The 23,229-nt window shown below is 34.4% G+C and overlaps 1 protein-coding gene across 1 annotated transcript; it reads left to right on the top strand.

The window, feature by feature from the left end:
- Positions 1-556: 556 nt before the first annotated feature.
- LOC128988929 (WD repeat-containing protein 48-like) lies at positions 557-20,310 on the top strand. The gene is made up of 14 exons (XM_054410716.1): positions 557-766; positions 3,768-3,845; positions 5,431-5,647; positions 6,332-6,544; positions 7,178-7,318; positions 7,545-7,699; positions 8,872-9,060; positions 9,812-10,021; positions 10,725-10,832; positions 11,339-11,441; positions 11,871-12,036; positions 13,755-13,946; positions 17,361-17,529; positions 17,692-20,310. The coding sequence occupies exons 2-14, from the start codon at positions 3,795-3,797 to the stop codon at positions 17,809-17,811; spliced, it is 2,034 nt and encodes a 677-aa protein (XP_054266691.1). The 5' UTR covers positions 557-766; positions 3,768-3,794; the 3' UTR covers positions 17,812-20,310.
- Positions 20,311-23,229: the final 2,919 nt, after the last annotated feature.

The raw sequence follows: 23,229 nt of genomic DNA, 5'->3' as shown, positions 1-23,229 counted from the left end.
CATTTTACATTACCATTAGAATACCTCAAAGTTGATGTGATGGGCTTAGGAAAAAGATTGTGCACTTTTTCCTGATACGAGTTACTATCAACCATATAGATTTTGCCTTATAGCTTCGTAATTCACTGGACTGCCTCAATCATATTTATACTGAGTATTCTACACATTGTGTATTACCATTAGAATAGCTTAAAGTTGATGTGATGGGCTTGGGAAAAAGATTATGCACTTTTTATGTTCGGAGTTTTAATTGTTCGCGTTATGTTAAGCCTTAGCTACGTATAATGTACAGTACGGTCTCAAATATGCCTTTTAAAATACGTCAAATAATTAGTTTTAACTTGTATACACGTTTTATCAATGTATTATTGACATTATATAAATATAAAAACATCATTTCGCATCGTATTGTCATTGATTTGTGTTTCCGACATCCCTGCAAAACACGTTTGTGGCGTCCGCAGGCGTACCAACCCACATCTATTACAAACCGAAAAAGCGCCGATGAAAAGAGCCGCTAACTTCACGACGGTTTTTAGGTTAGGTAGTACAGTACTTGTCTTGTCGTCTGGTCCTATAATCAAAATCAAAATAGAAAAACATTCTTGATCTAGGGGATGTTGTTGAAGTTATACCTAACCCAAAAGAGGCTATAATAATACTATTGGTTTGTAATTTGTGTACATTTCGTTGTTATAGCTTGAGTTTGAACCTAACTTCACTAAAGCGGAGAGCCTAGTCTACACCGATAATGATATTGTAGTAGGTAAGTAGGCATTTGAAAATCATTTTAGCGAATTTCCCATATAGGAAATAAGCTATTACCGTAGTACTCATGGTAAGACCTGGACGCGGGACCGATTTTTTTTTTCATTTTGAGGTCCCTAGAGGCCAAAAACACTATCCGTTCAAATTCATATATATATATATATATTTATATATTTATATATATATATATATATATATATGTGTCCGTTAGCACGATAACTCGAGCAAAAATGATCCGATTTTGATGAAATTTGGTACAAACGTGTAAACCTACGTTTATTCGAACGAGTTCGCGATCCAGCATGATCGGACCATGGGAACGGGGGTTTACGGGGGGTTTTATGGGGTAAAATTAGGTTTTTCCCATTTTTGACCCAAAAAACATAAAATTTAGCAATTTCTTTCCAAACCATTTTGTAGAGCTTAAAAAAACAAATAATTTAGTATATTGAAGCGTTATTATGCGCCTAATGGTTACGGAGAAAATTCCGAAAAATTGTAAATTTAAAATTCCCATGTTATTCTTATGGAGAATAAGTAAATTGTTGTAGTTTGCTTGTTTATGAGCATATTTTGATCAAATTTGGAAAATGTTTTTATTTCTTACTAACTATTAACGTTTAAAAAAAAAAACACAGTTTTACCCTCCCTGATGCAGCAAACCTAAGTACTAGTTAAACTAATTCTATTTAAATAGAGAATAAATGTTATATTTTTAAGTAGACATTTCAGTGTAAATCCAATCAGTCAAATGGAAATTCGCTTAGTCCGCAGGTTTGCTGCGGCGGGGGTATTTATATTAACTTCCATGCTAAGTAACCTATTACTAGGCCTAGTTGTTTTAATTGATTTTAGATAAAGATAAGTAAAGAGTATAGTGTTTTATTGCTGTATTTTGTATACTGAAGCCGAAATCCACATAGGTTTCACTTACATTTTTGGAAACAGCCAAACCAACTCAAATCTAACTTAGGCTAAGTTTACAATGGAGACATAACTTAATGCACAATTTCGTTGCTCCAATGGGAAGCAGATAGCGTTGCCAACTCAACTGTAGTCATTTTAGCCGACAAATTTGGCCATAAGTCAATTCTAGTAATTACCTGGAACCGAGTCTTGATTGGGATATCCAAAAAATGCCCGGAATTCTAACTTATAAAATTTTGAACAACTTATTGGTAAAAGCAGTGTTGGGATGAGTGTTATTAATACTTAGCTTATTATAAACAAAACAAAGCTGGAAGCTTAGTTGTAATAACTTAGTGTCCTGATGACAAGGTAGTGGAGAGGGGGAGCTATGAAGAGAGCAAACAGTAACCTACCTATCAATTCTAACAATTCAACATGTACGGTCAACACTAAACATTATGCTGGAGATTTTAGTTAAAGTGTGTCTTTAGACAAATGCAAAGAAACTAAAATGGATCATATAACATCCTGAAGCAGTAGGCCTGCCTATAACCATAGACAAATAGAATAAATATAGACCGTCAGCTGTGCTGCAGTCAGCATAAGTTCTGGCGTCCACCGCTAGGTTTGCTGTCTAGTTACGGCGCACACCGCTGCAGCGTCTGCTGGTCGCAAACGGCTCCTGCGCTCCTCGCCTGCAGCAGTGTGCGCCGTAACTACACGGCACTACTAGCGGTGGGCGCCGGAACCTTCCTTTGACAGTCTATATTTATTCTATTTTTCTATGCTATAACTCACAATTCAGGTTAGGTTGGTAAGGTAGGCCTTTATGTCAGTTGAACAACTTGTTTTTGATACTTAGTTAAATGTTAGGTTAAAATCAATTTCCTCCTGAATTTTTTATTGTAATACTGGTTGTCATTATTTTAATCACTGTCAAACATTCGGTCATCTCCCTCCCTCTGAGTAGGGAAGGTGTTGTACTTTGGACCTATACTCATTTTAGCACTATCTGTTAAGTAAATGGAGAACTTGTACCATTAGTTAATGCTTTTGCTACCAGAGGTCTATCCTGATGTGTTAAAGTTGGAATTGTATGTGTCCTATTGACAGGAAAACTGTAACAAGTTTTTATAAGGTAAAAGTAAGTGTATGCAACTTTTAATTTTCTTTTATTATGTTAGATTTAATGATTGTTTCTCAGCTTGCAATTTGGTGCTATAAACCAACAACTCAGCTACAGTTTCATATGATTCACACCATGTTAATCCTTACCTAGAATAGTCTAGAACCAAGTTTTTACAAAATGGCCAGGTGTTGTACCTTGGACCTAGTTCATAGGTTGTACCATGGACAACCACACCATCCATAGCACACAGCTATAAGCTTTGGTAGCTTAGGCTACTAAAAGCAGACTTAAATAATTTTGTTAAAAAGGTTTAGGCTACTATAGGCATTTGTAATTTAATTTGCTATAAACGAACAGGACAGCCCCCAAGACAGTAAGACGAATATTTGACGTCTCAGGCCTTAACTAGGCTATAAGTAAACTTAAGTGAATTTCTTACATAATATGGTTAAAATATGTATTGTAAGGGTAAGTTTTTTTTATATTTTATCAAATAAAAACTAATTATTAATTTTATAACATTTTAATGTGTTTCTACATTTATTTCCTCTACTTTAAAATCAGTGGTCCAAGGTACAACATATGTAGGTCCGAGGTACAACGTAGGTATTGTACCTTGGTCCTAATGTTAATAATTGTTTAATAATTGAAAATATTTGTTTTGGGTTTTAAAAAATAAAGGGTTAAATAAAATATATGTATTGTGCCAAAGAACAATGATTACTTTTCCCTAACATTTATTGTGTTTTAAAGTGTCATATCAAAATAAGAAAATAAAAAGGTAAAATAGGCCCATGGTACAACACCTTCCCCTATCAGTCTCTGTCACAGCTTAGTGACTGTTAGCCAGGCTTAGCATAGGTCTGTAAAATTTAATTTTTTTCCTTTTCGTTTTCCAAAACAAAAGGAAATTTGGCACTTTTTTTACTAAAATGTTGACTAACTTATATTTTATGTTTAGTTTTAGAGCAGCCAATGAAAGATCAGAATGATGACAACACACAAGTCTGGTGGTCAGTCTGGTCGCAAGAAAGTCCAGGTAAAATCTCATTTCTGTCTCATCAGTCTCAATCCCGTTTTCACATCCTGACGGATGGATTCTACATGTTTGTAGATGATGCTGATCGGAAGAGGGAGCGCTTTTGATTTACAAAATCTTAAAGTATAAAATAGTGTCAAATTACATTAAATTAAATATTAGTTAAAGTTTTCTCCTGGATTTCTACAAAGCATGTCAATGTAGCCTAGGTATTCTACACACTGTAGAAATGGTGTGGCTGAACCATTAGTAGAGATTGTTTTCTTTATCTTATCAGGACTGGTAATTCCCGCCAACTCTCTGGCGGGAACCATCTTAATTCTAGTTCGTTCAATGATGGCCCTCTGCATAAGCGCTGTGACCTCAGATAATGGATATAAATAAAGAGTTTGTTACTTTATGTTAATTGTTTAGTTACCGGTATTTAAGAAAAGGGCAAGAAATTTAAATTAATTATTTATTTTGATTTTACAAATTTTTGCTTTCTAGGTCATCTGGTTTGCACTTGTGGAATGGAAAGGGTTAAGCCTAAAGCATTTTTTTCGACCCATTTGACCCATTCAACATTTTTTTTTCATTTCTCTCCCTAAAGTTATTTTAGCGAATTTCCCATTTAGGGAAAAGCTATTACCGTAGGTCACAGAGCAAATAAAAAAACTTAAATTCCTGTTATTTTTATTGAGAATAAATCAACTGTATTTTGCTTGTTTATGGATAAATTTTAATAAAATTTGGCAATTTATTTGTTTTTTCTCATACTTTGCTATCAACATTTGAATAGAAAAACACCTGGTTTGGCCTACCTTCCCTAGGTATCAAATCTAAGTAGGCCTACTCATTAAAATTAATGTTATTTAAATATGAAATACTTAAATACTATAATACTAATAAATCTAATAATATAAAGGAAACATTTTAGTGGAAATCTAGGTAATTGGAAATTTGTTTAGTCTGCAGGTTTGCTGCGGCAGAGGTATTAAAGGTTATGCCGTTTTTTATGACTTGCATTTGTAGTTCAATATGATATGTCTTTTATTTTATTTATTTATCTACACGGATTTACAATTTTTACATAATTTTGTAACAGAGATATTACAATAGGCCCTACTTATTTGTTAAATATTCAAAGGACAAAAACAAACTTACACATAACAACAAGATCATGGAATGACAAACAAGATTAGGCTACAACAAAACCTGGAACAATTGAGTTGAACCATATGATTTTCAAATTTATCTTGGAAGTACTAAAATTTATCTTGAACGTACTAAAATTTATTTTGGACATGCTAAAATTCATCTTGGACGTACTAAAATTCATTATGGACTTAAGAAAAATTAAATTACATTATACAATTATGTGCATTAAAGGTTTGTGATATTTAACAGTATAACAATATATCCATATTTTAACAAAATAAAACCAAAACAGAAAAATGTGTGTCCTCCTCCATGCTAATTTAAAAAGAAGAAAAACAGGTCTTTTGCAATACTTTGGCTCAGGCTTAAAGTATCAATCATTGAAACTATAAATTATTGTAAAGCGGCAATCTCTTCTGATGCATTGTTTACTCATTGACCGCAGGTATCTTTTGTTATTCGGGATGAAGTAGAAAAACAACACCGTGCAGGAGTGAACTCGCTCCAGTATGATCCGACATTGCAGAGGCTATACTCAGCGGGTCGAGACAGCATCATCCGCACGTGGAACTGCAAACAACCCAAGGATCCGTACATCCAGTCCATGGAGCATCACACGGACTGGGTCAACGACATCGTTCTATGTTGCGGCGGGAAAAACTGTACGTTTTACAGAGTTCTAGCATGTATAAAACTAATCGCTGAAAAAAAAGTATAAAAGTATAAAATGTATAAGATGTATAAGATGTATGTATAAAATGTATAAAAGTATCGCTGAAGCCAGGTAATATGACCCTTATTAGTGCTTATGGAACAGCTGTAGCCAAATTTATTGTTAGTTTTGTCTGGTGCACTGTAGGTTGGGTTTGTTTACAATTTGTTTCTTTTGTTATAACATTCATTTAAACCCTCGTTTAACCAAATAAAAGTACAACCAAACATAACACGCCATTGTTGGGATTGACGCCATTCTATGTACGCATGTATAAAAAAATTAATAAAGATATTTTAATCTTGAATTCATCTTGAATCATAGTAAAGCTTCAATCATGAAGTTAACCCGTAAATAACAAAAAAATAAGCTAGATTGTGCATGCTCATTACTGTAAAGATTTGATTACAGTATGTCTTTGTTACAAATATGAGGATTTTTTAGGTCATAAATTGTTAGTAACCAATTTCTAAATTTTTATCTCTTCCTTTCGATTATGAGTTGGATTTATATTGTTATTAGCTGGCCCGACAGACGTCGTCCCGTCCTAATGTGGTTTTATGCCAAATGCTCGTTCATTTTCAAGATGAGCTTGTTCGCAAGGCTCAATCACGTCCATTTAATACTTTTACAGTGATATCAGCTAGTTCAGACACAACTGTGAAAGTGTGGAACGCTCACAAGGGCTTCTGCATGTCAACGTTACGTACACACAAGGACTACGTGCGAGCGCTGGCGTACGCTCGGGACAGGGAACAAGTTGCGTCTGCTGGCCTCGACCGTGCAATCTTCCTCTGGGACGTTAACACTCTTACGGCACTCACTGCCAGCAATAACACTGTTACTAGTAAGTTGGTCACTTTTATATTCAAATGCATTGTTTCCAGATTTGTACTTTACTTACTCTATGATTGATAACATTATACAATTACTCACCTAGTATTATTGATTAGAAACTCAAAGGTTGTTTGGTTGATGATGTAAAATTTCATTTTTCAAAAATGTCGTTAGTGTACTTCTATTATCTACAGGAAAATCCTGAAAAGTTACTTATCATACAGACCAATTTTCACAAGCTGGGGCGATTAGGTTAGGTTGTGGCAATTAGATTAATGTATCTAAAATACTAAAATGCTGTGGAAAGAGATGAAAACAGGTCCACAACGTAGGGAGTGGTGAAGGAAGTAGTAAGGCGAGCAGTGTGGAGTTTGGGTATGGATTAATGTATCTGCAACACTAAGACTGCTTTTAGAGTAAACAAATGATTTTCCCCGAGCAAAGCTCGGTCCCCAAGTACTGATAGTAATGTAACTAGAACTTCTGACATTGCACACATTAAGTAACATCACAAAAAAAAACTCTAAAAATTGATAATCCTTTGAAACACGTTGATAAACATTTCTTCTATGTGATACTTCCATGTTTTGGAAATTTTTGCATTAAACTGTAGTAAATGTAAACATTTTTGCTTAATTTTCAGCATCTTCTTTGAATGGAAGTAAAAACTCCATTTACAGCCTAGCAATGAACCCTCCTGGTACTGTGATTATCAGTGGAAGTACAGAGAAAGTTTTGAGGGTTTGGGACCCACGGTCTTGCAACAAACTCATGAAACTCATCGGTAAGTAATCATTTAAATCAGTTATCAATCATAACAGGCACTATCAAAAACCTTTTTAGGTCTTTTACTTACACATATTACTTTTGATCAATTTATAAATTAAATGCTCAAGCTAATGGCATCAGCAAGGTATTATAAATATAATATATATGAAATTTGTTTACAAAGTACAAGTTTAAACAAACTTTATACATTTGTATTTACAATGCAAGTTGTTGATTTTCAGGACACGCAGACAACGTGAAGGCCCTGGTAGTGAACAGAGACGGAACTCAGTGTTTGTCAGGCAGTTCAGACGGAACTATCAAGCTGTGGTCGCTCGGCCAGCAGCAGTGTGTTCACACCTTCAGAATACATTCCGAGGGCGTCTGGGCTTTGCTGGTAAGGACGATCAAGATTTGTAGAATATGTTGTTGTGCTGTTAAATTAACAGTTTATGTTATTTTGATTTATGGGTCAATAAGAAACCCAACCTAACTGTTTCTCACGTCTATGAACTAGTTTGGGTAGGGCTTGAGTTCAACGAGCTCACTCAAGAAAATTAGAGTTCAGGGGCTAAGATACTCAGATAAATGATCACAACACACAACAGGGACTTGTTCAGAGAAGAGATTGAAGAGAAAAATGTAGTATTTTTTGTCAATTTACTTGTTTAAGAACTTATGTACCTAGGGTAATTGTGGTCTTTTAATTGTGTGTATATATATATATATATAAGCTCTTGGGCTCAATTTTTCAGCTAATGCTGTCCCTTTTCAAAATAATTCCTAACCAGCCGCTTGGGTTTCCTTTAAATTATAACCATCCATTTGAGCATTTAACTAAATAAAACAGCTGCAAGTCGTACAGTTCCTGGCTTGTACTGCTACTTTGGATCTTATAACTAGTATAATGCTAGTATGCCAAGGATTTTGGGAGACCATTGTAGTTAGTCGATCGTTAAGTTTGATCAATGACTGAATAGTCCAAGGCATTTTCTCCCTAGCCAGGAGAGGGGTAATATCCTGTCTCAGTAAAGTGAGATTTACAACTAATAAGCCATCTGTCTGTGATATAGTTTAGTAGAGTGTTAGGTATGACAGGATTGTTGAACTATTTGTGAATTGCACCTAAATTGGGAATTTTTGTTTAAATCGATCTATGAATAATCTCTGAAACCCAAAAGTGAACATAGGGTTTACTGACAGCCTCTAAGTGTTACCAAACTTAACACTATGGAGAAGGGTGATGATTTTGATTCAAGATTCAACCATTCAATGATTATACTTCATGATAAATATTTGTAATTATACTTTATACTCTTTATTCTAACTACCTACTTTTGTGCATTTACTTTTCAATGATCAGTATTTTAGTATGCTAGGTATTCTTTTCTACACTAGAACAAAATTTCAGTGTGTAGTGAAATTTGTGGACCAATAAGTCCCAGTACTCTGATGTTCTCATTTAAGCTAAGGTAGGCCTCCTCAATTCTCCCTCTTTCTACAAACATAAAAAAACTCATAAAACTGTATGGACTTTTCCCCCCTAACCATGTATGAATTATTTATCAGGCAACGGAAAACTTCACCCATGTGATATCTGGAGGCAGGGATCGGAAGGTACTCATGACAGACTTACGGAACCTGAACAAACAGTCAATCTGCATCTGTGAAGAGAGCGCTCCGATCCTCAAGATGGCTGCCCCACCTGACTTTAGTGGGGTTTGGGTAGCTACGTCAGAATCTACCATCAACTACTGGGTAACTTTTAAAAAGAAGTATTCTTTTGTAGGTTTAAAATACAAGTGAAAGCAATTTTTTTTTATGATTCGTGAAAGTATTAAATAAAGCTGAAGATCTGGTGTTCATTTTCTTTGATTTTATTGTTAGTAGGCCATTATTTAATCTGTAAACATATTTCTTGATACTTAACAAAGAAATTGCTAATTTGCTAAAATCAGAGTATACTGCCTAGTGATAAGAGTACCGGTAAGTAAACTGATTCAATATTGAACTATTTTTATATTTAAATATATTTTATACTAGTAGAGTACCCGTCCTTCGTACAGGGTTGGCGTATAAGTATGAAATGCATTTGCAGTTATACTCGTGCTTTGCGTTTGCAATGGGAGAGGACACGTTTTAAGAAAGAAAATAATAAAAGCCCTGCTCGATTTCCTGACTTGATACTCAATCATTCAAACTCTTAGGTTAGACTCGGTACAGCTGAAAAACTAGCCACTTCTAATCTTGAATTAACCCTACAATTCAACAGTGACCTAAAAACAGCTATATATAGTAAAAATCAGTTATTAGATTGGATTATTGGACTAGTATACATCCAGATTATTGAAATTTACTGTGTAGAACCCGGATAGCAAGTTTCTCATGGGGATTATCAAAATACTTGTAATCAAGCTTGACTTCTTATAGCGGTTTGCAATAACATGTGATTAGAGGTGATATAAAACCAAGGGTATTTGAAAATGAGACGTCTTGTTGTGATTTGCAGGCGGTACCTAAGAGGGACTGGATCTCTGATGGTGGGGTGGGCTCGGGGGACGATAGTGATTGCATGAACGGAGTCACACCCATCAACGCAAAGCCAGATATGACCATCAAAGGAGGTCCAGCGATACGCAGGTTCCACATCTTGAATGACAAGAGGCACATACTGACACAGGATACAGAAAACAACGTGGCCATCTTTGATGTTTTAAAGGTAAATTTAATTTTCTATCATAAAATAAATATATCAATATCAATTAATAAAATCTAGTACCGGTAGGTGTTGAGTATTTGTTTAACTAAGCAAAATGATGCAGTAAAATATAACCCAGAGTTACATAACAGAATAATAGTAGTACTAAGTAACTAGTTATGAATTATTTCATAGATTTTGTAAATAAACATAATACAAACTATTAACTTATTTCATAGATGGAACAGCAAGTAACAAATTTGTATTGAGAGTATAACTGGTCTGTTTATCACATAATCTTTCAAAAATCATAATCTTAACAAACCTCAACAAATTTTTTGTATTTCTTTTTTAGGCAGATCATAGTCGACTATGGTCAGGTATCAAGAAAATATTATCCCATTATGATGGGGTTTTTTGTTTTAAGTTTTAATTTGTGAGAGCGATAAACCAAAACAAGGCGACCTCTGATTTGATTATGAATACCGTAGTGGGCAAAACTATCCCAAAAACAATATCATGAGATTTTTTCAATGAGGAGTAGATTATCCTTAAGTAAGGCTTTGAAATTACAAATATAAATAGTTGGATAAGACTCTAAATGTTACCAATAATTTATTAATACATAAAGCTTTTTCTGTTCATAATGAACATTTTTTGGTATTAATGAAATTGTTTAATCTTATATTATAAGTAATTTTAAAAAAATGTTTTTTATTTACAGGCTTGCAAGGTTGAAGATTTGGGACAAGTAAATTTTGATGAAGAGGTTAAAGCAAGATTCAAAATGGTGTACGTTCCAAACTGGTTTAATGTAGACCTCAAAACTGGGGTAAGTTTTACTACTTTTTTAATGTACTGTAATGTGAATGTTGTATTCTAGTGATACCTACCAGATTTAGCTTAAGTTCAACGTCTCTAGTTTAAGGAGTTCTTAAACAGTTTGATCATTGAGAATACATTTTACCAAAAGCAACGCACAACTCATAAAATTGCATTTTATTTTGGATGATTACTTTTTTAATTTATCACAAATTTAATTTTGTAATGGTAAAGGTCTGGATAATATTTTATTTTTAATTGAGAAATACATTCATTGCAAGTGACTGAAATGAGAATGTTCAACAAAGAGACTTCATTAGTAAAATCATACATTTATAGTTCATTTGGCGGTACTCTAAATGATAATAAATTTATAGTCCATCTCAACAAGGGTTAATTCTAACAGTAATCTATACCCAGTCTTTTTAGTTATTACTTTTGGTTAGCCTTTTAACCATAACTTATTTTCTTGTGCCAGCACATATTTTTTTTTCTAAGACTAATTGTTTGAATCAGATGCTTACAATTCATTTGGGACAAGATGAAAACGACTGCTTCTCTGCCTGGGTCTCGTCAAAAGAAGCTGGTCTTGCTCCTAATGAAATGGTTGACCAAAAAGGTAAGTCAATGCAATTTTATGTTTGATACTTTAATATTCCTATAAAATTTCAAGCTGTTTGGTATAATTTTAGATTTTAATCTAATATACTTTATACAATAAGGGTTTTTCTCTTAAACATCCTTTTTTTATCCGTAGCTAAATTGTTTTTTTTTACTCGCCCTACTATATTGCAAGATGTTGGGGAGCGAGCTGGTCTAGTGGTTAGAGCGCAGGGCTTCAGTGCCTGGGGTCCTGGGTTCAAATCCCGCCAACTCACCAATGGATTTTATCATCAACCAATTGATAATGCCTAGGGTCCTAGGACAAAAAAACAAAAAACTAATAATGCACGATGCGCACGGGCCCCCTCCTCTTTGTAATTGTTATTTCTATAAAAAGTACATGACTGTGTTGACTAATGTACATAAGATAATTTCTGCATTTCAGTCAACTATGGAAACCTATTATTGAAAGCCTTGTTGGAGAATTGGTGGACAACAGTGCATGTTGATGAAGAGACTGAGATATCAGGCGATGCCCACAACATGCCTCAGCAGTCCAAGTTTGGAAACGAGTACTTCAAAGTTCCTGGCCACACGCCATTGATTTTTAGGTGACTATTCCATTGTGTATAGGCTAATAGGATACCGTTCAACAAAACACATTTAATTCTTTATGCTATACGAGGTCACATAATAATCTTTAAATTTATCTATAACTGAGTAAAACTTTTTTAAGATTTTAACGTATGATAGTATCAAATTTATACTTATAATTTAAAATTTTGTAATCTGTCACTAATTACTATGGATATCAATGTTGTAAAATATTACTTAATGGCTTTGAGAATAACATGGACATTTCGAACTCCAGTATAAACAGGCTATGGGGATTTAAATTAACCCAGTCCATCAATTAACCAATTCTTTGGTCGAAAACCGAACCAAAAATATCGAGTGTAAAGACTTCTGTATTTTCACCCCACGCTGTAAATAAAACATGTGATTGGAATTTCTTCCATTAGTTTTGATTTTCTGTTTATATTTCGTCACCAGCATGGCAACCGATAAGGCCTATGTTATTTCTTTTTAATTTTAAATTTATTTTTTGTGCTTATTTTTGAGCTTATTTTAATTTATAAAGGGATTCTGTACACCTACAGGAAAATATCTTTCTAACAGTATACGTAGATCTTCCCTACGGGCAGATGCACACGAGCTGAGAAAAAAGGTTTAACAGAAACATGCTTGCCTGACATGAATGCAGGGTGGATGTAGAAAGATGATCTGTGTATCTTTGTTACTGACCAATACTAACCAAGATCAGCTGTTTTATTAGCCAGGATAAATTATTTACCTACGACCGTTTTTTAAAGTAGCCATTTCAGTCCAGCTCTTAGAATTGAAAAGTTTCACTTTACAGCTGTTTACTTTCATATCCGCATAGTTTCATTTCATATCCGCATAGTTTTCTCATATCCACACAGGTAACGGACCAATGAGGTTCAAGTATTGAGAGAAAAGAATTAAAATTGTAATGCTTCGAACGTCAACTAATCAGCTGATCAGCTGATCAGTTGACCAATTTAATTGTTGATCCGACTTGTTCATGTTGATACTCGCGTATTCTTAATTAAGTTGGTGGAAGTCCAAAAATAAATGAAATATTTGCCGAATTGTACCTGATACAATATTATTTATGGTAAGAATGCTGCTAGCAATGTAATATTTAACGAAGTTTAACAAACACGTAATTACAGGAAATCAGCTGATTATACAACAAGTCGTTGCATCACTTTCAGTGGCAATGACAATACACGAAAACATAACCTCTCTAAAAAGTTATCAGTAGTGATTGTTAGTAATTAAATCCAGATTGATAGTAATTAAAAAACGGTCGTAGGTAAAGTAGTGTACGCAACTCGCGTTAATAGTCTTTACGCAATCGTTGCGTAAACTACTATTTTAAGCGCAATGATCAGGGTCAGCTGGGTGCAGTTACAAGTCATGAAAAACCTACTGATTTGTTCAGGATCATTCCAGCAACCTTTTAATTGTTTAAGCTCTCAGCTAATCAGCTATCAAGCATCTTAGATGTTCTTTTGCACTTTTACTTGCTTCATAGTTTATGGTTTTCACTTCGAATTTTTCGAAGTCAAGTATCGCATTCACCAGAAATTCCTTACAAATTTTAATTACTGTTTTTTACTTGAATGTTCCTATCTGCTTACTGGTGGTTGAAGTATCATACAATTTAAATTACATCAAGTGTAAACTCAATGGTATAAATGTTTACAGCTCTACAGCTCTGATATGTTTTTAAATTTTCCAGTGAGGTGGGGGGAAGAACTTTGTATCGTCTGTTGGTGAGAGATGCCGGGGGTGAAACTGAGACTGTACTGCTGAATGAGACTGTACCTTCATGGGTAGTGGACATCATAGTGGAGAAGAACATGCCAAAGTTCAACAAAATACCTTTCTATCTCATACCATTGCCTTCTGCTGGAGCCAAGAATTCCAAGAGGTATGTTAATTATTTGTTAAACCGCAAATTTTCAGTAGTTATCGTACTTTGCTTTGTTGTATCTTTAAACACAATCTCTGCTCAAATAAAGTTGTGTCACTGTCAGCTTCTATATTCTATTTTAGTTAACAAAATTGTGAAGCCATAGAAAAGCCATAGAATCTGATTGAGTTCTATTTTGATTTTCATATTTGTATAGCATAATATTATGATTACATGCTATAAAAGTATATTTTTTACCTAGGGCCGAAAATGCCAGCTTGAGATAGTTTTTAAGTTCGAGGCGAAGTCGAACGACGAAGGTCGAGAAACTTAAAACGATCGAGAGCTGCAAAACCATTTCGGTCCGTGGTACGAACGCTATTTTTTACCACACTATACCCTATTACCACTATTCACCACAATAATAATGCACACTGATAGTTGACACAGCTACAACTTAAAGGTTATGCAAAGAAATAATTTGAAGAATCAGCAAAAATAATAATAAATAGTTGCTAGGCATGGTGATAATAAAACAATTCTATTGTATTCTATTCTATTCTGTATGTTCAAGAATAAAGTATTCTGATTCTGATTCTGATTGCAATGCTATGGATACTGATTGTGTAGGATACCTATTTAATATGCATTCATGTTTTAAGTAAGTAAGCGGGCAGCTGATTTTGCGGCCCTAGGGATGTAAAAACCTGCTCGGTCCCCAAATAATGACGATGACAGCTGGCATGGCCAGCAAAACATAACTTTCAGCCACCAATTAACGTATGTAAAATAGCTAAAAACATCATAGTGTAGTGAAAAATTATTTACATTAATACTTTTTTTCTTTCTTTTAATACTTTCTTATTAAATGGCGACCACCATACAAAGTAGGTATTTTAAGCCAAGTATGAATGGAGATGAGTGTAGGATGAGTGGCGCGATCTTGTAGTCTTGTTAGTGACTAAGGCCGACACTCCTTAGACACAGCTGTTAATTAATAGCCCATACAGCTAATGGTAACTAAGGGACCTACAGTTTATAGTGAAATCCTAACCACATTTTTGCCTTGGTATATACGAATTGGTCTAATTATCAGGATAGAACTGCGGATAGTCGTAGTACTCACTCCTGCGGACGTTAATCCACACCAGGGAGTATCGCATCCACAGTGCATGCCTATAAATATCCACAGTTCGTGACCTCCTAGTAGCTGGATTACAGGACGACACCACCCGTGCCAGTCAACATTGAACATATATTAGCAGCCAACTGGTTAAAGTAAAGGTCTTTTTATGGAAAATATTCTTAGGTTAAGGCAGTACCCTACGATTTATATGCATGACATAAAAATTCAAACTTAACTGTCTTTGTTCAATTTTATGTCAATACCTATGCCAGGAGAATTTTGTGCAAAAGTGAATCAAACCCTTTTTAAAGAAATGTATTTTAGCTCAAATTACAATTTTTTTTGGGAATGCCGAAAATTAAATTTGTTACCACCACAGTTTGATATGCTGACCATATCCATCCAATGTTCAGAATTTATTTTTATTTTGTTAACCCTTGAGCTGGCATGCGCCCGATATCGGGTGATGTATGCTGCGGCCGAAATGGCATTGTCACGGAAGTTGCCGATTTTTGCACAAAAATGAAACAAATTTCACTTAATATAGTATTTATTCGGTTTAGAAATTAATAATCTGTCGATTGATATGCATTTCAACTATTTGTCCGCCTTTGGGAAAACTTAAAACTCAATGAAAATAACGCATCAGCTGACAACATTGTCATGATGACGCAGTCGCTTATTACCGACGTCTGTTGATGCTTATTTCGTATTGTGTTTGGTTAGTTTCGGTGTTTTGGCGTTATACTTTAAGTTTTATTTTTTATTGAAATCTGAGTTGAAATGAATTGAATTGAAATGGATTCTGTAGGGATGTAATATAACTTGAGTATTATATAAGTTATTTCTTGTATGAAGTTGGACATGAATGTTTTGCTTTGAGTATTCGTGTAGGTTGTACAACTAATATGTAGGCTATATGGTAATAAAAACTGTTATATGTATTTTTTTTTAAGGAAAACAAGGTACATATATTATATATCGTTCTTTTCCTCATGAAATTGTGCACAATTTGTATATTTTGAAACATTATTTTGAGGTCATTGATTTGTGTTATAATATGGAATATAAATGCATATAAATATACAAATTTCCGCTTAGTAAATACCATATACAATTTTTTTTTGTAAATTAAAATTTCACATCTAAAATTTATATCAAATTATTCCTTGTTTTTTACTGAAATAAGCATATATTGATATGATATATTTACAAACTTATTTACTGTATAAAAAAGTGTTATAAAAAATGTTGCGCGACCCATCAAAAAACCCTTGCCACCACAGCATAAAAAGACCATCAGCTCGAGGGTTAAGACATAAGTTCGAAGCTAACGTGAAATCCAAAACAACACCCGCAGTCTTGGAGGAAACAAAAACATTTACCTAGGTCAAAGAGACAAAATCATTGAGCGCGTTCTGGGAACATGTATCGGTGCAAAAAATGTGTTGTTCTGGGAGACCGGTGAGTTTCCCTAGCAGACAGCTATTTCCTCTTTTTCCTCCACCGGTGCAAGATTTATGCACCGGAGAAATTGTACGGTGCATAATACACCGGCAGCCTCTGATTGGTCAGTTTCTTTGACAACAGCTTGTAGCTACGGCAAGATGGCAGGTCCACCGAATAATGTTCAGTTCATTAGTTTTACAGTATAGGTTATGTTATGTTGCGTAATGAGTGAACCATTTGTTCAATGAGGGGGTTATATTACGTAATAAATAATAAATAATAATTTTTAAATAATTTATTCCGTGAGGGCAAGTCTGTTTGTTTGATTTAAATATTATTAAGCAAATAGTAGGTGAATGTGTGAATTATAATCCGATGTGTACCGTAAACCGGTGACTAACCGTTCTGGGATACCAAGACTCTTGCCCCGGTGAGTAAGTCACCGGTTAATCTGCACCGGTGCACCGGTACATGTTCCCAGAACGCGCCCATTGTCTTCAGCTCGCAAAAAAGGTTTGGCACAGTCACTGCGATATTGTAAAAATCTTCTGAGGTTACACGGAATATTCGTGAATATGGCCAAATTGTGAAGATCTTCTGCAGTCAAGGTGAAATCGAAAAAAAAACATCTTTTGCAGTCATGACAAAACCATGAAGAATCAAGTCACGCGGTCGGAAAGACATCTCCCGCAGTTGCGGCAAAACGGTGATCATCATCCGCAATAGTGATGGTAATTTATTATAATTATAGGTTTCGATCACAGTCAAATTAGAATAGTAGGACTCCACAATGTAGTCAATTTATTATGTGATAAACAACCTCGCAGTGTTTTTAAACATTGGATACCTTGTTACAGAGACAGACTGATAGCAAACGACTTCATACAGATGCACAAGGTGGCCGAGCATGTGTATGAGAAGGTGCTTGGATCAGACTCAGGCTCCGTGGCAGTGTCCCCTGGAATGGAGGACCAGGACAACGGATCTTTGGCCGAGGAGAAAGTGGAATTGCTGTGCAATGATCAGGTGTGAGAATGTTAAATAAATTATTGTATTCAATCAGTATCAGTCCTCTTAACTATTTTTTACACTCAATTTTCAGCTAGGAGAGATTTTGGTCAGAGCTTTACACCATATTTCTATCGCTTTGTATTCCATCGTTATAAAAATTCATAAACATTTTTTCAGGTATTGGATCCTAACATGGACTTGAGGACGGTTCGACAGTTCATCTGGAAAACCTCAGCTGATCTGGTTCTACACTTTAAGCCAATCAAGGGCCTGTCAACAATCTCTCAAAGAACTTGATAAGTGTTACATTCCAATGAATAATTTTATATCTGTACAATTTATTTTTTTAAATATTATTTATGGTGTTTTAAATGCCCTGTACATAGTTCAGTATTCGTATTTTGTGATACTTTTGTTATTTATATAACTTATACATTTAATTTTAAAATTAACTGTTTATCTAAGCATAGTTGAATATTGTAAGGTTGATATTGCTGTTATTTAATGAAGTCATTAGAAATAAATATGGTGACATTGGTAGACTACCTACTAGTTGATCCACGACATAATGAAGTGTTTAATTTTTATTGAATTGTTATAGCGAATTTCCCATATAGAGAATAAGCTATTACCGTAGGTCTCATAGTAAGACCTAGACCCCGCCAGGACCGCTTTGCTTTTTCGTTTTGATGTCTCCAGAGGCCAAAAACCCCATCCGTTCATATAAATATTTGACCATTTGCATGATAACTTTAGCAAAATCATATACAATTTTGAACAAATTTGGTACAAACGTTGTTGCATACTAGTTCACCACTTTTCCTTATTTTTATTCCAAATTGATTTCAATATATTTATAATTTTATTTCCTCTTAGTTCTAATTACAATTTCCTATCTTACTTTCCCATCCTAATTTCTTGACAGCTGAAAGTTATTTAATTTAATGTTTTTATATATCATACTTTTGATTATTATAAAAAAAAACATTGTGTTTCTATCTTCAATACAATCACCACGAATAATTTTATTCTCAATTTTATTTTAAAACCCACATACAATTTTTCATGGGATTCAAGCAAAATATTATTCATTTTACCTTTAAACTACATTATACAATCCGTATTATGAACATTGTTAAATTGTACATGAAGGAGAAGACATTTTTATTGTGATACTTTTAATCATCAAGACAATGAATGAACTTGAACTTAAATTACTCAAGAAGCTATGAATCCTTACATACACAAAACATGAACAAGAAAACATGAAACAAAAATTGGTCAATTATAGCATACCTAAGTACTCCTTTTTAACATGGTGTTATTTAAATAGGAAATAAATCTGATAAATTTAAGATAATTTTTTGGTGTTGTTATTTAGTCTGCATTTTTTCTGCAGCGGCAGTATTTTACTTGCCTGTCAATCCATGCTGCTAGGAACACGCTTTAAGAAATGTCAGAAGTTTATTGTTTTAAGAATTTTCGAGATCAAAAATTAATTTTGTTAGTACATTCCAGTAGTATATTCTAATTTAACGTGACCTTAACTAGCAGTGTTTCAATGTAGATATAATTTTTAAAAATGATTAATGTCTTACTGTATTTTGTAGTAAACATTTTGAAAATTTAGCTTGCTGTTGCTTGTTGTATTAGCGAATTTCCCTATAGGGAAGTAGCTATTACCATAGGTGGCATGGTAAGACCTAGGCCCGGGACCGATTTACTTTTCCATTTTGATGTCCCCAGAGGCCAAAAACACCATTCGTTCAAATTTGTATATATGTATATATATATATAGATTTATATATATATGTGTCCGTGAACGCGATAACTTGAGTAATTTTTGTCCGATTTTGATGAAATTTGGTTTAAAGGTATAAAGCGCGATAAACTTGAATGAGTTCGCAAACCAGCATGATCGGACTATGGGAACGGGGGTTTATGGGGGGTTTTGGGGGGTAAAAATAGTTTTTTCCCATTTTGACCCTATAAACACAAAATTTCACAATTTCTTTCTAAACCATTTTGTAGAGCTTAAAAAACAAATAATTTAGTATATTGAAGCGTTGTTATGCGCCTAATGGTTACGGAGAAAATTCAAAAATATTGTAATTTTAAAATTCCCATGTTATTCTTATGGAGAATAAGTCAACTGTTGTAGTTTGCTTGTTTATGAACATATTTTGATCAAATTTGGAAAATACATTAATTTCTTACTAAACTACAGTAGGCCTACCTATTAACATTTTACATAAAAAAAATACTTTTTACCCTCCCTGTTGCAGCAAACCTAAGTTTTACTCGTTAAACTAATTCCTTTTAAATAGGGAATAAATGTGATATTTTTAAGGAGACATTTTAGTGTAAATCCAATCAGGCAAATGGAAATTCGCTAAGTCTGCAGGTTTGCTGCGGCGGGGGTATTTTTATTATTTTGAAACAATTTTTAGTTAAGGGTTAGAAGATGTATTTTGGTGAATTACTCTACAAGAAACATGAAAGGAAATGAATATACAGTTTTATGCTAGTATCATAAATGCATCAATAATCAATTGATTTAGAAGATTTTCATAAAATTAAATCTTCTATTAGACTGGCATGGAATGAAAGAATTGTGTAAAAACCTTAATATATGCAGCAGGGCTTTATTTAATATTTACATTATTTTCTTGTTATTTCTATTTTTTTAAAGTTATTTTTGTTTCTGCACTATGATTATGAATTTTGAATATAATGTAATTGGATCCCTGTATGAATGACTCTTTTAAGATAAGAATTGTACATTTGTGAATTATGTTGATGTTAATAAATTTATTGGATATTGAATAAGTCTAATTATTCATACATTTTTGTTGTATTATAATAGTATTACAACAATTTTTAAATACTCTTACCTAATACTACCAGTTACTTGGGATCACGATGTAAAGTGCAGGTCTGATATTTGAATTAGCTTGGTCGTGAGCTTAGTGGAGACCTTATTTCACGTATAATCCTTGTATATTAATCTACAAGGCCGGAAAGTATGTGTTTACAGTACAAGTAGGATAGTTTCCATGCGAGGCTTGTGTAACGGTGGGTCCTCTACTTGAGGTACCCACTGTTACTTTGGGTAACGTAGCTCAGGAATGAAACCCAGCACTCGCTTACAAAACCCAACTTTATTAATACTCAAAACAACACAAAGATAAACTAACAATCAAAAAGGTATAGTAGACTAGAACTGTATAAATCATTTCTTAGAAACTGAAACCCCAATTTGGAAAAGACTCTAAACCCCAATTTGGAAAACCCTTAACATTGCCTTACCTGGACCCAAGGCCAAAGAGCCTTGGGCTCCAGTTCCCCCAGCAGGACCTCGTCCTCTGGTGCACCACACAAACACTACCCACCAAAACTGACCCCTTGATCAAGTGCACTGGCCTACTTAAAGCAACAGCCTTCTATAGGTCAGCACAACAAGTTATTGTTTAACAACACTACCAGCCTACTCACACAACATTAACATTGCCAAACACTTCCTCTTTACAATATTTGACCCTCCTATTACACTTGTCGAGCGAGGAATTGCATGTGAATCGAAGTTATTTGAAGTTATAAAACACAGTAGGCCTACAGTATTTGCATTCTTGTGGTGGGCTGCCTCTACACATGGGGGAGGCAGCTTTGTTTAAAACCTCACAAAATAAAACGGTAAATTTACCTGCCTTACTTTACTGGTATTTTTAAACAATAATTTTCTGCCCTAAAAAGAGTGCAGAAACCACCTGCTTACTGTGTAGTGTGATGAAATTTGTTAAAGTTGAGTAGGTCCATACTGCTGAACTTGATGGTTTTTGGGTTGAGATGAGGGCAATGTTAATTGTAACTACTGATGTTTGTTGACATTAGTATTCGTATTCATATGTATCTGTATTGTATTGGATGAAGAAGGAAGGTAATGAAGGGAGAATTTTAATTGAGGATTTGATGTCTTCTTCGATATGAAATGAAATGAAATGAAATGATTTATTGTCGTTAAAACTATGTACAAAGTTCATGACAATCGTCAAAATAAAAACAAAACAATCAAGATGGCTCTGGCAACTAAAATATCTAAAACTCTAAACCAAAGTACTCTTCATGTTTATACAGGCAAGCCTGGGTTAGAGTAGTTTTTAAAACATGTTTGAATTTTAAAACACACAGGTTTTTGATGGATGCAGGCAAGAAATTGTACATAAATATTACGTCATGTACAATCAATGGCTAGCTTCACTATTACTCTACAAGTGCATAAAATCAAAGACTTTGAATAGTGCAAGCAGTGCCAGATTTACTACTAGGCTGCAGCATGGCCGCAAGCAAAAGGGGCCACAGGGTTTTGTACAAATACAATGTTTTTAAACAAAAATTCAATTGTAATGTATTAAATAACGCGGATGACGAGAATTATGCAACCCAAAGCATTTTTAAAGAACGATGCCGCCGAGAACGAGGGTGATAATGTTGATGTCCCCGTAACTGCAGGAGATGTTCTCGATTTATCTGTCGTCGCAAATGATGATTTCCTCCTGATCCTAGGAAATGTTAATTAATTTGCTGCTATTGTGGGTGACGATCATGATGTCCTCGAGATCGCAGGTGATGTTCACAACTTCTCCGTGAGAGCGAAGTGATATTCACGATTCAGGGGCCATTGCGAAAAGTTCCCACCTAAAGGGCAGGGGCCGCTTGAGTTAAATTGGCCTAGGGCCACAGGTACCTAAAATTCGGCACATAGTGCAAATAGTTAAACATATATTGTTTTTTCTTAAAACTTAAGACTTGTTTTGTGTTTATCTCATCCAATGCAATATTTTTAAAGGGATTGGTCTAAATATCTTGCCTTGTTATCTGATGTACTCCTTTTATTGTTAGATAGAATCATTAATTTATAGGTCAATGGCATACAGGCCCAGAACCAGAATCCAGTATAAACCATACGACAAAGTATAAATATGCAGCAATTAGCAGTACAACAGTACAAGGAAGCCAACTTTGTCGGGTGACTGTAGGAAATAGTTATTTGTGTAACTAGTGGTGAAAGTGGCACTTTGCTGCACACGAGAGCAATGTTTACGCACGAGCCGCAGGCGAGTGTGGAATGATCTCGAGTGGAGCAAAGGGCTTTTTCACTCTGTTACACATTATATTTTTCCTACAGTCACTATAAAGTATTAAAAGTATATAAATAATTAGTCTTTCAAACACCATACAACACGTTTTTAGGTTCAGCTGGCAACACAAATGGTGCCCTAGAGAAAGTAGTACCCGCGGTCCGTATCACTCCGCTATTTTTCCTCGGCAAGAAATGTGCTCCGCGTTTTGAGAATATAGTTCCGTATGTTTTTGTAATTTGAAGTGGTTTCCGCGCCTAAAATAAATGCTTTAAAGGTATTTTCTTGTTTATTAAGATCGTAGGAATGTTTTAAAAACGTTTAAAAGAAAAGTCCAGAAAGTTCAGAAATACCGAAACTATAAACACGAAATGACAGGTTAAATCGTAGTTATAATAGTCAAATAGCTGCTCATAGTATAATTATCTTTAAGTGTTGCCAACCTATTTCCAAGCGTAAACGGATTACGTGCATAATAGAACCACGCAGTTTTGTGTTGTTTCGGTGGAATCCTGATGTGCGGCAAAGTATAAACCGTACGGCAAAGTATAAACCGTACGGCAAAGTATAAATATGC

Source organism: Macrosteles quadrilineatus, unplaced genomic scaffold (assembly GCF_028750875.1).
Source record: "Macrosteles quadrilineatus isolate MER2022 unplaced genomic scaffold, UCM_ALF_1.0 Scaffold_3__2_contigs__length_128488019, whole genome shotgun sequence".
NCBI lineage: Eukaryota > Metazoa > Arthropoda > Insecta > Hemiptera > Cicadellidae > Macrosteles > Macrosteles quadrilineatus.
This window is presented reverse-complemented; position numbering and strand designations above follow the sequence as displayed.

Bases quoted from the DNA above. Each gene is read 5' to 3' on its own strand.
- LOC128988929 (XM_054410716.1), top strand. From the start codon at position 3,795: ATGATGACAACACACAAGTCTGGTGGTCAGTCTGGTCGCAAGAAAGTC. The intron at 9,061-9,811 runs GTAACTTTTAAA...TGTGATTTGCAG, and splicing joins AATCTACCATCAACTACTGG to GCGGTACCTAAGAGGGACTG. The intron at 11,442-11,870 runs GTAAGTCAATGC...TCTGCATTTCAG, and splicing joins TGAAATGGTTGACCAAAAAG to TCAACTATGGAAACCTATTA.